This window comes from Thamnophis sirtalis, unplaced genomic scaffold (assembly GCF_051295495.1).
Source record: "Thamnophis sirtalis isolate CommonGarterSnake01/CBP01778 unplaced genomic scaffold, rThaSir2_p1.2 scaffold_9, whole genome shotgun sequence".
Classification (NCBI taxonomy): domain Eukaryota; kingdom Metazoa; phylum Chordata; class Lepidosauria; order Squamata; family Natricidae; genus Thamnophis; species Thamnophis sirtalis.
This window is the reverse complement of record NW_028261389.1, coordinates 49221429-49235450: the sequence shown is the minus strand read 5'-3', so window position 1 is coordinate 49235450 and position 14022 is coordinate 49221429. Positions and strand designations below refer to the sequence as shown.

At 35.7% G+C, this 14022-nt stretch overlaps 1 protein-coding gene across 18 annotated transcripts in view; it reads left to right on the top strand.

The window, feature by feature from the left end:
* Positions 1-13806, top strand: part of MON2 (MON2 regulator of endosome-to-Golgi trafficking) — a 118723-nt gene extending 104917 nt beyond the window's left edge. For 4 of the 18 annotated variants that reach the window (XM_087723514.1, XM_087723507.1, XM_087723506.1 and 1 more), the window contains 3 exons: positions 109-251; positions 12558-12627; positions 13365-13806. In XM_087723514.1, the coding sequence (XP_087579640.1) occupies positions 109-251; positions 12558-12627; positions 13365-13591 (440 nt within the window). In that variant the 3' untranslated portion in view covers positions 13592-13806. Of the gene's footprint in view, positions 1-108; positions 1201-9619; positions 10165-12557; positions 12641-13364 lie in introns of those variants that run through there. The other 14 variants (XM_087723522.1, XM_087723519.1, XM_087723521.1 and 11 more) reach the window with 11 other exon arrangements.
* Positions 13807-14022: the final 216 nt, after the last annotated feature.

Below are 14022 nucleotides of genomic sequence, written 5' to 3'. Positions count from 1 at the left end.
ATACTAAAAAGACCTCCCAATGTTCCTCCAAATTTAAACAATATTAATAATACTTTTGTGGCAGTGAAAAAGGTTCTAAAAATCTTATAAATGTACTTATTGTTACAGTTGATGATAACACATGGGCACAGGTTATTGCTCTGTACCCAACATTAGTAGAATGTATCACCTGTTCATCTTCAGAAGTCTGCTCTGCTCTCAAAGAAGCATTAGTGCCATTTAAGGACTTCATGCATCCACCAGTATCCAAGGTACAGAATGGAGAGTCATGACCAAGTTTTAATACTTTTTAAAGAAAAATTCTAATAAAATGTTTATTATGACTTGACACATCTCTAATAAATCTCATATGACTTGTACTTGGTAAGCAGTATTGACAACCTCTAAACTTTATAACCAAAACTCAGTGATTCATATCAAGCTCACATCTGAATCTAGTGAGTGGAGGTAAAAAGTACAAGCATTTGACTGAAAAGAATCCATTTTAAAGTACAGTACTTGCTACAGTAACTTGAAGTGGTCATTGAAAAGTGGACTTATGTATAGCTTGTTGTGGATGACTTAATGATGTAATTAAAAAGAAACTGATTTGTTGAATTTAGGCAGGAGTTTTACACTCTTTTTTTCAAGTACAAACTGTACTAAACTTTTATGCAAGATGGTACCGTAACATTCCATATTATCTGTAACCAGCCTTTGTAAACAAAGGGAATGTGTATTTCTGTGAATAATAAATCGTACAGTTCTGTAAAAAACTGCATTTATTATTTAAATTATTTTTAAATATTGATAATGTTTAAGGGTTGAAAATACATTTATTATAAACATTACGTTATATGTATTTTTACTTAAGTGCATTCATCTCTGAGCATACAGGGTTTTTCTTTCTTTTTTTGGCATATTTGAATGTATATTATCTGTGGCCATTGAATTTTACTAACAAGTCATGTGAATAAAGATAGTGGCAAACAGCATACGAGCTACTGTTAAATTAATCTGCATAGCCAGAACATTGCTGTGTAACACTCAAAACTATCATATCTCATTTCATAAACTAATTGTTTTACTTTTAGCCCCTTCATACTACACTTTTAAAAAATCTTATATTTGAAATGTATGTGTTTTCTTTGTTTTGGTCCTAAACAGCGTTGAACACCATTAATTATAACTAAAGCAAGATATTTTCAAGTATCAGCAATATTTTACTGTGTGTCATTGTCATTATTTCAGCTATCTTAAATGGTTTGTCTTTTCAAACTAAAAAAAAACAGGGTTTGCGGGGTATGATGTGTGTGTGATACAAGAAAGAAGTGTATTTTTGAAGATAGCTCAGAGATTCAGTAAATTATCAAAGTACAATTGTTGTTTCCCTTTACTTAGAGTGCAGCGGGGGTGGGTGTCCATGGGGTTGCAAAGACTTAGCAACACGACTTAGCAACTGAACAACAACAATCACAGGGTTATTTTTTTAATAAAATCATTTTGTCATCAAAATTACTATGTTAATATGATATATCAATACATTTTACTAGAAATTGTTTGAGAGCCTAATCATATCACTTCAGTTGTTTGGTCTGCGTAAAACAGTAACTATTTCAAACCAGGCAGATATTTCAATTCACTAACTTTTGTAATAGAGTACTCTGGAAATTGTCACAAATACTGCGACATAAGTAGGTACATTTGTAAAATTGAGCTTTGTTCTTTTTTCTCTTAAGAATTTTGGTGAAGTAGGTAAAGATGTATAAATAAAAATCATTTTATAGCAATATACCTTCAAAGATAATTTAAGTGACTTCTAAATTACCTAAAATATTTTGAAGTACCTTGAATTTAGAACAAGAGAATATGATAAAAAAATCCTGATAGCACTGATGACAGACATGTGGCTCCTGAGACAACTTTGCAGAAGCCTCTGAAGATGCAGAGGCTGCTTCTAACTCTATGGCCTCATGACGAGTCAGCATCTCCTGACAACCAACAGGATGAGCCTGTTTTCTCCCAATTTACTTCAAATGCCAATCTCCCTAGAGGTTCATAGAGGTCTCCCTCAGCTCATTTATCCCTTTTTTATATCTGATATAGAAGAAAAAACTCCAGAAATATTGGCAATATTTCTATTCAAAAATAGGCATTTAAAGGCATCTTTAGACATAACTTATAGGACAAGCTGGTAGTCAGCTGTACAGATACTTCTTGGTTCATATTGTCCTGATTAAGTCACAATGAAATACTAATATTTTCAAATAAATTAAGTTCTGAATATGGTAAAGCGTAAACCTATGCAAATTTTTTGATCAAATATAACAAATTTGTTCTGTTTTCTTTCTTATGTGATAGTAAACTACATTCCATGAAAATAACACATTCAGGTCTCTGAATTATTTCAGGGGGCGTGGTTTAATTGATGTTACCCATTTTTTTGGAAGAATAAACCAGCATCCTTCCCCCTCAGTCTGGTTAATTAAAAGCATCAATAAAACTGGCGCTTTGGGGGAAAGGGATTTGAAGTTACAGATTTGATAGCTCTAGTATATACTCTATTAGCATGCTAATCAGATTAGATTAAATCTTAAACTGGAACAGACCTCTTAATTGGTTGCTCTACAGGTATTCCGGCTTACAACCATTTGTTCAGAAACTATTTGGTTATAACAACCCTTAGACAAATGTGATTAGAATTTGGGTGCTTGGCCCTACTCACAGGACACAGGTATGCTCCAACTCCCCTCTCTCTCCTACCCCATCTCTGCCCTTTGACCACCCTGCACCCTCTCCCTTGCAGAGTGGCAAGCAGCTCCAGAACTACAATATCTAGGGCTGCTTGCAATGCTCTAGGAAGTTACAATTGTCCTATACAGGGACCCTTGCTAGCCTGCACTCCACAACCTCAGGTCACCTTTGCTGTTTTCTTCCACTGCTGATAACATGGGCCTGCTGCCGATGGCCCCGGCTGAGCTTTTGTTACAGGGAAAAACAAGCCAAAACAGTCCATAAGCAGCATGTCAAAATTTCTTTTTCAAAAAGCTACTGGAGTCTGGCTTGTATAAACATCCCTTTGCAAAAAAAAAAAAAAGTCCATGCTTCGGATTAAGATTTGTAAGTGATCTGGAGGAAGATGACAGATCGATATAACACTGCCCTTAACTAGCAAACTGGAGGCTAGATGGCTTTTGCCAGGCAAAAATTAATCCGTGGTACACTTCTTGCACCTGTTGTGACCTGCTTTCCTGACTTCTGGTTGCAAGCTCATGGTGGAGGAGGCAGCAGGCTAGAAATGGGCAAAGCATGGAGAAACAAAAGTCTTTGGTATGGGGAACAAGCAAAATGAGCAATGCCAAAATTAGTTTTAAACTCAAATGATCAATGGATACCAGCTAAGATGTTCTAAAGTCATATTTTCCAATCAACCCAATGTCAAATAGAGGTGCACATAAGAACTGAAGGAATGTTTCCTTTTTTTTCTTAGTACAACCCTGGGAGGTGGGTTGGGCTCAGTGTGATTGGCCAAGGTCACACACCCATCTTTCATGCCTAAAACTGGAACTTAGTGTTCTAGTTTCTGGGCCTTATCATTACACCAAATTGGGTCTTTTCTTTTTTTTTTGTTGGTGAAATTATATAGTCCCATACATTCAATCTTTTTGAAGGCCTACTTCCAAAATCATAGCAAGCTTTTGGTAGAAGCAGTACAGTAGCATTAAACAGTAATCAACTTCCTTGTTAACATTTTTCTTTTAGAAACATTGTATAGATTTGGGAATGTTGAAAGATGTTATGACTTCAATCAAAATTGAGCAGGAAGGGACCTTAAGTTCTTCTAGTCCAACCCTCTGCTCAATGAGAAGACACTAACAATGCCTTTTCAGACAATTGGCTGTCCAGTCTTTTCATAAAGATCTCCAGTGGTACAGCACTTACAACTTCTGAAGGCAAGCCATTCCACTGGTTTATTGTCCTCACTGTTAGGAAGGTTCTCCTTAATTCCAGGTTACTTTGCTCCTTAATTAGTTTCCATCCAATGTTCCTTGTCTTGCCTTCTGGTGCTTTGGAAAAATAAGTTGACCCCCTTTTCTTTGTTACTGCACCTCAAATACTGGAATACTGCTATGTCACACCTAGAGTAGTCCTTCTTTTCTCTAGACTGGCCATACCCAATTATTGTGTAACTGTTTATGTTTTTGTCTCCAGGCCCTTAATCATTTTAGTTGCTCTTTGCACTTTTTCCAAAGTCTCAACATCTTTTTTGTAATGTGGTAACCAAAACTGAATGCAGTATTCCAGGTGTGATCTTACTAAGTATTTATAAAGTAGTACTAATGTGATTTTGATTCTATGCCTCCGTTTGTGCAGCCACGGATTGTATTAGCTTTTTTTGCTGCTGCTGCTGCACACTGCTGAATCATGTTTAAGTGATCATCCACTAGAATTCCAAGGTCCCTCTCACAGTTACCGTATTTTCCGGAGCATAAGATGCTCCGAAGTATAAGACGTACCTAACTTTTGGGGAGGAAAACAAGGGGGGGAAAATCTGCCTCTGCCTCCCAGCAATTTGCCTCCTTGCAACAAACAGACAATATACACTGTTTGTAGTGTATTTCTGTGCATGTGTGCCTGACCCATAGACGTAGCAAAGAATTTGAGAAATGTACATTATGGCAGTATTATTAATGCCAGAAAGTTTTCTTAAATGTAGTCACACTAACTCCTCCCAATTATTTAAATAGATCTTCTCCAAACATGACTAAGTCAGATCCTGACCTTGTCATCTGGGGTGTTGGCTATTCCTGCCCTCTTAGTGTCATCTGTAAATTTGATGAGTTCCCCTTCAGTTCCCTCATCTAAGTAATTTATGAAGATATCGAAGAGTATTTGGTCTAGGGTGGTACTCCACTGCTTCCTTCCATGTAGATGTAGTACCATTAAGGACTACTTGTTGACTATGTCAGCCAGTAACAAATCCATCTGGTGGTGATGCTGTCTACATTTTTATAGTTTACCAAGAAGTAGGTTGTGGTCCGTTTTATCAAATGCCTTGCTGAAGTCTAAATATACTATGTCCACAGCATTTTGCTAGTTACTAATTTAGTCACATTGTCAAATAATGAAATAAGATTAGAAATAAGATCTGTTTTAACAAACCTGTGCTAGCTGCTAGTTATGACTTTGTTTCTGTATATTCACAGATCTGTTTTCTGATTATTTTTTCCAGTCTCTTCCTATGTATTGATGTTAGGCTGATTGGTCTGTAGTTTCCTGGGTATGGTTCCCTACACCACCATCCTTTTTGAAAGATGGTAACCATATCAGCTTTTTTTCCAATCCGCTGGTAGTTTCCCAGTGTTCCAGGATTTTAAAAAACATGGTACAGTGGTTCTGAGATAACATCTGCCAGCTCCTTCAGAACCTTGGGATGTAATCAGCCTGGTTCCGGTGATTTATATTCATCAGGATCAGACAGGTGTTCTCTTACCATTTTCTTGCTTATTTTAATTTTTATTTCTAGTCTGCCTTTCACAGTTAGGTTTTTGGTAAATTGGATTATAGTTTCCTTTTGTGTGAAAACTGATTCAAAGAATGAGTTAAGCAGCTCTGCTTTCTTTCTACTTTCTACTTGCTTGCTATCTTCTCTCTTTAGTGGACAATTGTCACCTTGGCTTTTTTCTTGTTATTGTTATATATAAATGATGTGTAGTACACTTGTCTGACTAATATGTAAGTGTTAAAATGCTTAAGTTAATAAAAACAGAAGCATTTATGGGGGGTTGCCGGGCGGCTGCTCTCTTGTGAGCGGGCTCCCAAAGAGCCGGGCACAGCAGCCACCCGGCAAACTCCCTTTCCAGGCGGGCACAGCGTCATTCACTGTCCTAGGGGTATCGCCAAGCCGCGTGAGCACCTGTTTGCCGGCTTCCGTGGCTTGGCGCCTTCAAAATGCCAGAGAATGGCTCCCAACCTCACGAAGCCGGGCTCTTTGGGAGCCTGCTCGCAAGAGAGCAGCCGCCCGGCAACCCCAAAACAATAAACCCTCCCCTCATAATAAGGCCCAAGCCATATTTTGTGTATAAAAAGAAAATAAGACCCTGTCTTATTTTCGGAAAAACATGGTAGTTTCAGTAGTTTCAACAGGATGATTAAGGGGAGAAGAAACAAAAGTGCTTGAATAGGTGAACAGAATCTTGAGTTACAGCTAGTGATAGTTTTCTCTGTCGTAGTTCTATTAAGTGAAAGCCATTATTTCTGCATTCCATACATATAAAATAACACTCAGGCTTTATGCATTTTTCAGGATAATGAATTTCCTTTCAATGCAGAGACTGCAACTTAGTTGCAATGCCACCTTTCTCTCTGTTCAAAATGCGTTTATTCTGCGAGCAAATCTTCCTCGTTCCTTCATGGAAACTGTAGCCGCTGGTTTGAGTCAGGGCTTTCTGAACTACATTTCCCACTATCCCTCACTAAGAGCGCGAAAAGGGCAGCCTTTCAAGTTCCCCGTTGGTTTTTGTTTTCTACTGAATGGCCCCTAACTTGACGACAGGACAGAAAAGAGGGTTGCAGAGGAAATCCATAAAAATTCCAACTCTCTTCGGGGCGGTAAAGGTTCGCTCTTCACATTGTTTCTCGACAAAATAAGCAAGAAAAATAACTGTAATGTACCTTATTTTATTCCCCCGCCCTCACCCCTTCTGGCTCAAAATGGCGCCAGCAGCAGCCTGTACGACGCACAGATCTAGTCACGTGGTGATTTGCGAACCCTTCGCCTCCCCTCTTCTCCCCGGTTCAGCCGGTGGGCGCGCGAGAGGCAGCTGGCGGAGGCGAATTTTCTCAGCCTTTCCGAGGAAGTCGCGTGGGCGGGAGGGGGAACCGAAAGCGGCGGGACCGTCAAAGATTTATGCCGTCGAAAAGGTTTAGCTCTCGTCGGGAGGGAAAAAGGGGGGAACCGCAGCTGTTCACAAAGAAAGACTTCGGGCTCTCTGGCGTCCCTCCTCCACCCGTTTGTCTCTCCTTCTCTGAGCCGCGGCAGGAAACGGTCGCCGTCATGTACCTGCAGTCGTGGACCGCTCGGAATGGCGCCTCGCTTGGCGGCTCTTTGTGAACTGCTTTTTTCCTCCTAAAATGAGGCGATGCCTGCCTGCAGAGGGGACCCTCGTCGCTCGGACAAAGGCGCGCGGCCGAAAAAACGGGTGCAGCGCCGTGGGTCGCCTCGGGGACTTTTCCTCTCTGTGGCGCTGCGGGCAGCTGACTGTTATGCGGTCCGCGACGGTCACGGCTGGGGCCTGTAATGTGCCTAATGAACGAGACGTTCAGGTCAGGCGAGGAAAATGGCAACGCCGGTGGGGAGAGCAGCGATTGGGGCGGGGTTTTCGTAGCCAGGCGAGGCCGAGACACGGGCCGATGTCTGCGGCAGATAAAGGGCGAAAATCTTCCTTCGGCTTCCTGGAGATTTCTCTTCGTTTAAAGCTGAGCCTGCTTTCCCTCTCCATCTCCCTCCTCGCCCCCGCCTCCCCTTCCCCGTTCAAGATGGGTCGGGCGCACCATGACCCTGGCTGAGGTAGTAGTTTGTGCTGTTGGTCGGGTTGTGATACCGCCCGCTGTGGAGATAACTGCGCAAGCTACTGCCTTGCTAGTGCTGGTGATGATCAGCTGCAGATGAAGACAATAACAACAGGAATCTCCTTTGTTTTCCCAGGGATTAACTTGGCTTTCTTTTGACTACTTAATAATCCTATGAATATGTGGGTTTGCTGGAACTTTAATAAAAATACAAATATTTATGATTTTTTTTCAGGGAATATTCCAGGAGAATCATGTTAACCTTTTAATGCAAAAATAAATAAGGGTCTGGTAGCACCTTTTCAGAGTGTTAAATATTATTAAAAAGCACAGGCATTCATAGTTACAAAGGCTTATAACCTTTTTATAAAATTTGTTAATCTGAATAGGCGCTTCTAGTCTCCTGACTTTTAGTTTTATTATCTTTGAGATACATGGAATATATATGACGTTGAGAAATATTGCTATTAGTAGGCCTAAATTGAAAGTAGAAATTTAAAATAGCTAGTATATTTGTACTTTGGGAATACATACAAGATAGCCTCATAGTTTCTCACATCTTAAATGTGTTTAATCATATCATAAAGTAAATTAATGCAAATCATGTTGCAATTCTGACTTAAGATAGTTGAATGATAAAACCATCTGAAGTCTGAACATTGAAAGTAATTTAATAGAAAGACATTACATGATTCTGATGTTAATTATGTATCCTGTATAAATTATGTACTTTGCTTCTAATCTAGACAGATCTAGTTATTTTTTTGTTAATATATTTTAGTATCGAATGCCTTCCTAATAAGAGATATTATAAACTGGTGTTCTGGTTTTGTTTTATATTGCAATTTTTTTCAAGTATACAGGCATCAAAATTGCATGACATCATGCATCTGTATATTTCAAAGTTTATATTATAATAGAAAAAGTTAAAATTGCATTAAGATAATTTAAAAAAACTACTAAAACTATATTAAAACATGGAATAAATTCATTGTGCATATTATCAGAACCCATATATTTAAAGATATCTATATTTTCACCTTTGGTAAATGGAAAAGAACTATATAAACATTTTCTAAACCATTTTCTAAACTGTTACTATAGGAAAATTTGATTATCAAATTTTGATCATACTTAACCTATGAATACTAAAGAAATTCCACAACTTGCTTTTAGTAAAGGATTCGTACATTGTTATCCAACCATAACGGAGGTCATGGCTCATATTTTCTTCCATATTTTTTAGTTTTATAGTATTTTAAATGTGTAAAATATGTAAATTATAAAATAAATCTGAAAAATGTTCATTATAGTATATTTGTATTGATATAATCATGTGTTCATTAAAAATTATCATTTTAGCCCTATTAGAAAGTTATACATTGTGAAACAACCTGATTAAAGATGTAATTGAAATATAAGGATTCTAGTAAAACAGTAGTAGAGAAAGATCTAAATAATAGCAATGTTTTTTCAGTTTTTGAAGTGAAGTTTTAAGAAAATTGTATATATGTATATGTGCAAAATCCTGCCTTAAGGTAAACCATACCTGCTTTAAGTAGCTTTAGGAAAAACTTTAAATTCTGCTAAAACCTACTTTTAACTTCTCTAGATTGCTAAAAACAGTAATAAAATGCTTGTAAAGGGGGGGGGGGTATACTAAATGCTCAGCTGTGTTTTTACAAAACTGATACGATTATAATTATCTTTTTGACATGTTTATTATAGCTACCTCCAATGTTTACTTGTTTTTAAAATGAATTTGGAAGACTTACATATATCTATTGGGACATAACTGGGCTTAGTAATCAGGTTTTTATGGATGAAGCCGCTACCTATGAATTGCAGACAATATGCAATGCCGTTTTGGTATCTTTATTGTTAAACGTATTCAAAAATATTTTCAATTATCTTTACCTCTTTTAATCTTGAAGAGTATTGTTAAAGTCAAAAGGAACAAAGATTCAACTGTTTAAATGCAAAAGTCTTGTTAGGAAACATTATTCATAAATCATAAAGTAGATTATAACTTGTATTATTTATTATTATGCTACCTGACTCCTAGCAGCTCTGGATGTTGCAAGTAGTGAAAAACATTTAAAAACCAGGAACAGTACCAAAAAAAAATAACCCAAAGGAACAAAGAGAAAAAAACCTGGATAAAACAAGGAAGAAAAGGGGCATTGATCATTCTCACCAAAAATCTGGGGGAAGAGCCACATTTTAGGGTCTTTTGAGATACCAAAAAATTGGAGAAAATTTCAAATCTGGGGGGAGCCTCATTCCATAGAGTATCTTCTGTATATGTATGTACATGAATATGCATATTCATATATAATTAAGTTGGGGATTTGGTGTAACTTTCTTACGTTAATATACCATTCTGAAAAATTGAATTGTATATACCGTTTGAATAATGTTAAATGCTTGAAATGTTGGTATGTGTTTTAAAGTAGTACTTCCATCAGCTTTTTTTCCAAATTGTTATCAATAATTCTAGTTCTTCAGCTTAATATTTATCTTGTCTTGAATTTATTTCTTTGACTTCTGTAAACAATGTATTCATCATTTGATTATACAGATCTACAGTGAGCAATAAAGACAATCCAATCTAGATTATTTAACTGCAATATGAAAAATATAGTTTCAATTAGATAGAATGTAAAGAATATATGTTTGTGTTTTTATTTTATAATTGTACACTGAAGATGACATTTAATTTCATTGTACTATGTGCAATGACAATAAAGTAAACTAAACTAAATAGAAGACATAATTTCAATTTATAGAAATTAAGGATTCTTAAGAATTTTAGAGAAATGTCTTGATTTTTCATGCTTTTTTCATGTATTGCTCATAAGTCTTTCCAACATTAAAAAACCATACTTAAGTAAAAGTTCTAGCATCTGAACCGTTCGCTTTCATTGTTAAATACTGTATAGACTAGACAATAATTCTTGATGTTAGATGTCATATTACATTAATCTTATTCAAGCAGAAAATACGGAATGAAGCCAAAGATATGTGTTAGTGGTATTTCAGGAATTTTGTACAATACAGTTCATAAAGAAGAGTGAAAGAGAAAGGAATAAAAGTATAAAGGTTTATGAAAAAAGTAGCAGGGAAGAGCTTGTGCACATACTTTTGGTTTAGGGTCTCTCTTCCTCTATTCCTCTCTTAACACTTGTATTTGAAGGACTGCTAGAAACAGTCCTGCTACTGGAAATAACCTGGCATCCAAGTTAGTGTTTGTGAATTAATGTATCTACTTTTGGATATCCATACATAATTATTCAATAAAAATCTAGGGCAGAGAAGGAACAATAAAATATAATTCTGTTATATAAAAATGTAGATGCCACCAGGTTTAGAAACTTGGGAATATAGTCATTAAATTTTATTACAATCTTAAACCTTAAATTTATTCTAAACGAGTTAAATCAAAAAATGTTACTTCAAGTTCTTAAAAGAAATATCCAATTGTAGTTAAATGCTAAAGTATAACATATTTTGGACATTTTAGTTATGAAACCAGATTTTCAGAAATGCTTCAAAGTGTTACAGATGAGTAATGAATATCCCTTCCATGTTAAAACTATACCGTGTTTAGAAAGCTTGTTCTCAATTGGAAACATTCAAAATTGAGTCCTCTAGAACAGAGGTCCCCAACTCCCAGTCTGGACTGACATGGCTCCATGGCCCTTTAGAAACCAGGTCGTCCAAGCAGTGGGCCAGCATGCAAAGCTCCATTTGTGCAAGCAAATCCCCCCCCCCCTCCATTGCAGTGGAGCTGGAAAGGTTGAGGATCCTTCTGCATATTACTTCACATACTTCCAGCTGGAGAAATGATTTACAACTATATAAACTGAGAACTCGCCACAGGCCATGTTCTTTTATCAATTCTAAATGACATTCACCATCATTTGATTATCCCTTTTTAATTTACATTTCCAGATCATTCCAATAATTTATATTTGCCTTATTTTTTAGATAATTAGAATATATCTCTTAAAAATAGCAAAATTCTGCTACATTGTGGAAACATCCACAAATGATTGTCAGCAATCACTGATCTTCGTGATTAAGTGCTTTGTTTTACTGAATCCATTTTTTATGATTGAAATAATTTTTTTCAGTGAACTCAGCTCTTGGGAGAATATAGAATTAATGTGCCTAAAAGCTGATGATAATAGCAGTACAGAAGAATCTTAACAGGATATATAGTATTGGCTCAGAAAAAATCTTCGGAAAAGCATGGTATTTCCTGTCAACGTTTAGGGAATATGTTATATTCTGGCACATCCTGATTAGCAAAATGACTAGTCTTTAAATGAGAACTACTTGTCTATGGAAAATATCCATAGACAACTGTTTGTATAGCACAGCTTGCAATTTTATGTCAAAAAATTCTGCTAATCATTTGTTTAATAGTTATATATAAATTCTAGCATAAAAGTCATGATTTTTCTTATGGAATTTATAACAACGCATAACTTAATTTGAATCTGGTTTGAACAGCTAAACTCATGGTATTTGCAAACATGTTTGTTCTATTACAAAATATCACTTTAGTTATAACTATTACCTATAGCATTGTAGATGATTTTTAAAATATATTTTGAAGACCAGTTGCCAAATATATTCAAGTCTAAATCAGACATCAAAACCAATCTTTAATTCAGAATCATAAGCTATTCAAAATAAAATTGAAGATTTTTTGCCCTTGCATTCTCCTTGCCATATCTACTGTAACTTAAATTACTTCCAAACTGTTACATCAAGACTCATTTTTTCTTATAATTACACCCAATTATGGGGAACTCCCATCACAGTAAGCTGCTCCAATAAATGTATATGGTTTTTCAAAACATCATTCTGAAGAAAAAAATTAGAATGAAATACTTGTATTTACATAGTATAGAATTTTTCAGACAATCTCAGCTAATTCATGTTTCATTGTATCCAGATGCTTAAACTATACTAATCAGAGATTGCCTTAATTACAGATACAGGTATTCCATCTGTGCTGCTTTGAAAGCTTACCGCAGAGCCCAATGATTGCTGGGATGGAAAATTGTTTGTGAGCCTGGTTGTTATTTATTTACTTATTAAACAGTCTTTCAATCATGTTGGAATGGCAGCTAATGGTTGCAGCAAGTATTTAGCTGTGCACCAAATAGCAAAATTACCATGTTACTGAGTCCACTTCAATTTTAACCTTTCAATGTTTTCTTGCCATCTATATTTTGTATGGAAGAAGTCAGAAAAAGATAATTGAGCAAGATACAGGAACACAAGCAAGATAGAACTTGGCAACCAGATTTTTTTTAAAAGCAAAAAGCAGTTGTGCCATAGATTTGTAAAGAGGTTGCCAATTTGGCAATGTGACTATTTTAATTACTGTTAATAAATTATTTCAATTAGGTAATTATATACTATTTGTTTTAAATTTTAGTTGCCTTTAGTATTGTATAAAGAATACACCATGGGTGGCACCGTTGCAATTTTGATACCATTTTGTGCTGTCAGAAAATAGGTTCTGCAGTAGGGGTGGCGGCCTCATAAGCCTCTCTGGTAATTAACTCAATAGATAAAGCAGTATATTTCAGAGATATTAATCAAATGCATATAAACCACAAAGAATAAGGAAGTGACATATAGGCATCCAACCCAGTGTCTAGGAAGGATGATCAGAATATGGGTTAGATAAGATGCAGTGGAAAGCTTTTAATTAAGTATTGTCTGAATATAGATGTCTTTTTTATGGAACTAATACATATTTTCTCTTTCATTATATTATCTCATTTATTAAGATGCCTTGCAGAATTCATCAAGGATGCCCTTTATGACTCAGTTTGATAGCTTAACTATTGCCTTAGACAATACTACAGTTCAAGAATCAGAGATCAGGATTACATATACATCGATTTATTATATGCCAGTAGTATATTATCTGATCAGTCATGTATTTTCTATACCACAACCCGTAAATAAATTCTGCATTCAATTAATTGAAATTAACCAGCAAGGAAAAAGCTGACTTGACTGCTGACTCAATAAAACACCGACGGCCATCTTAATGAAATGAATACAATTTTGTGAGTGATACATCCTTCCTGTTGGTTTTCTTTAGCACTTTTTCACCAAGCAGAAGACTTTTACACTGAACTTATATATATCTTAAAATATACAGGTAGAAAAGCAATACAATAAAAATAACATTTAATTTCACAATAAAGTTTGATACTGTATTTAGATTGTTCTTAGACTTTCATTATTTGATTCATATAATTTCATAGCAAATTTCTATACTTTTACCGATCAGCTATAAATCCCACAGAAATACCCATCCAATATAAACAGCCAAAATGAGTTTTTCTCTTTATTTTTTTACGATTCTATTTTAAAACACTATTGTGAATACATTTTTTCTGGTTTTTCAGCTTTCTTCTTAATTGCACTAAATATTTT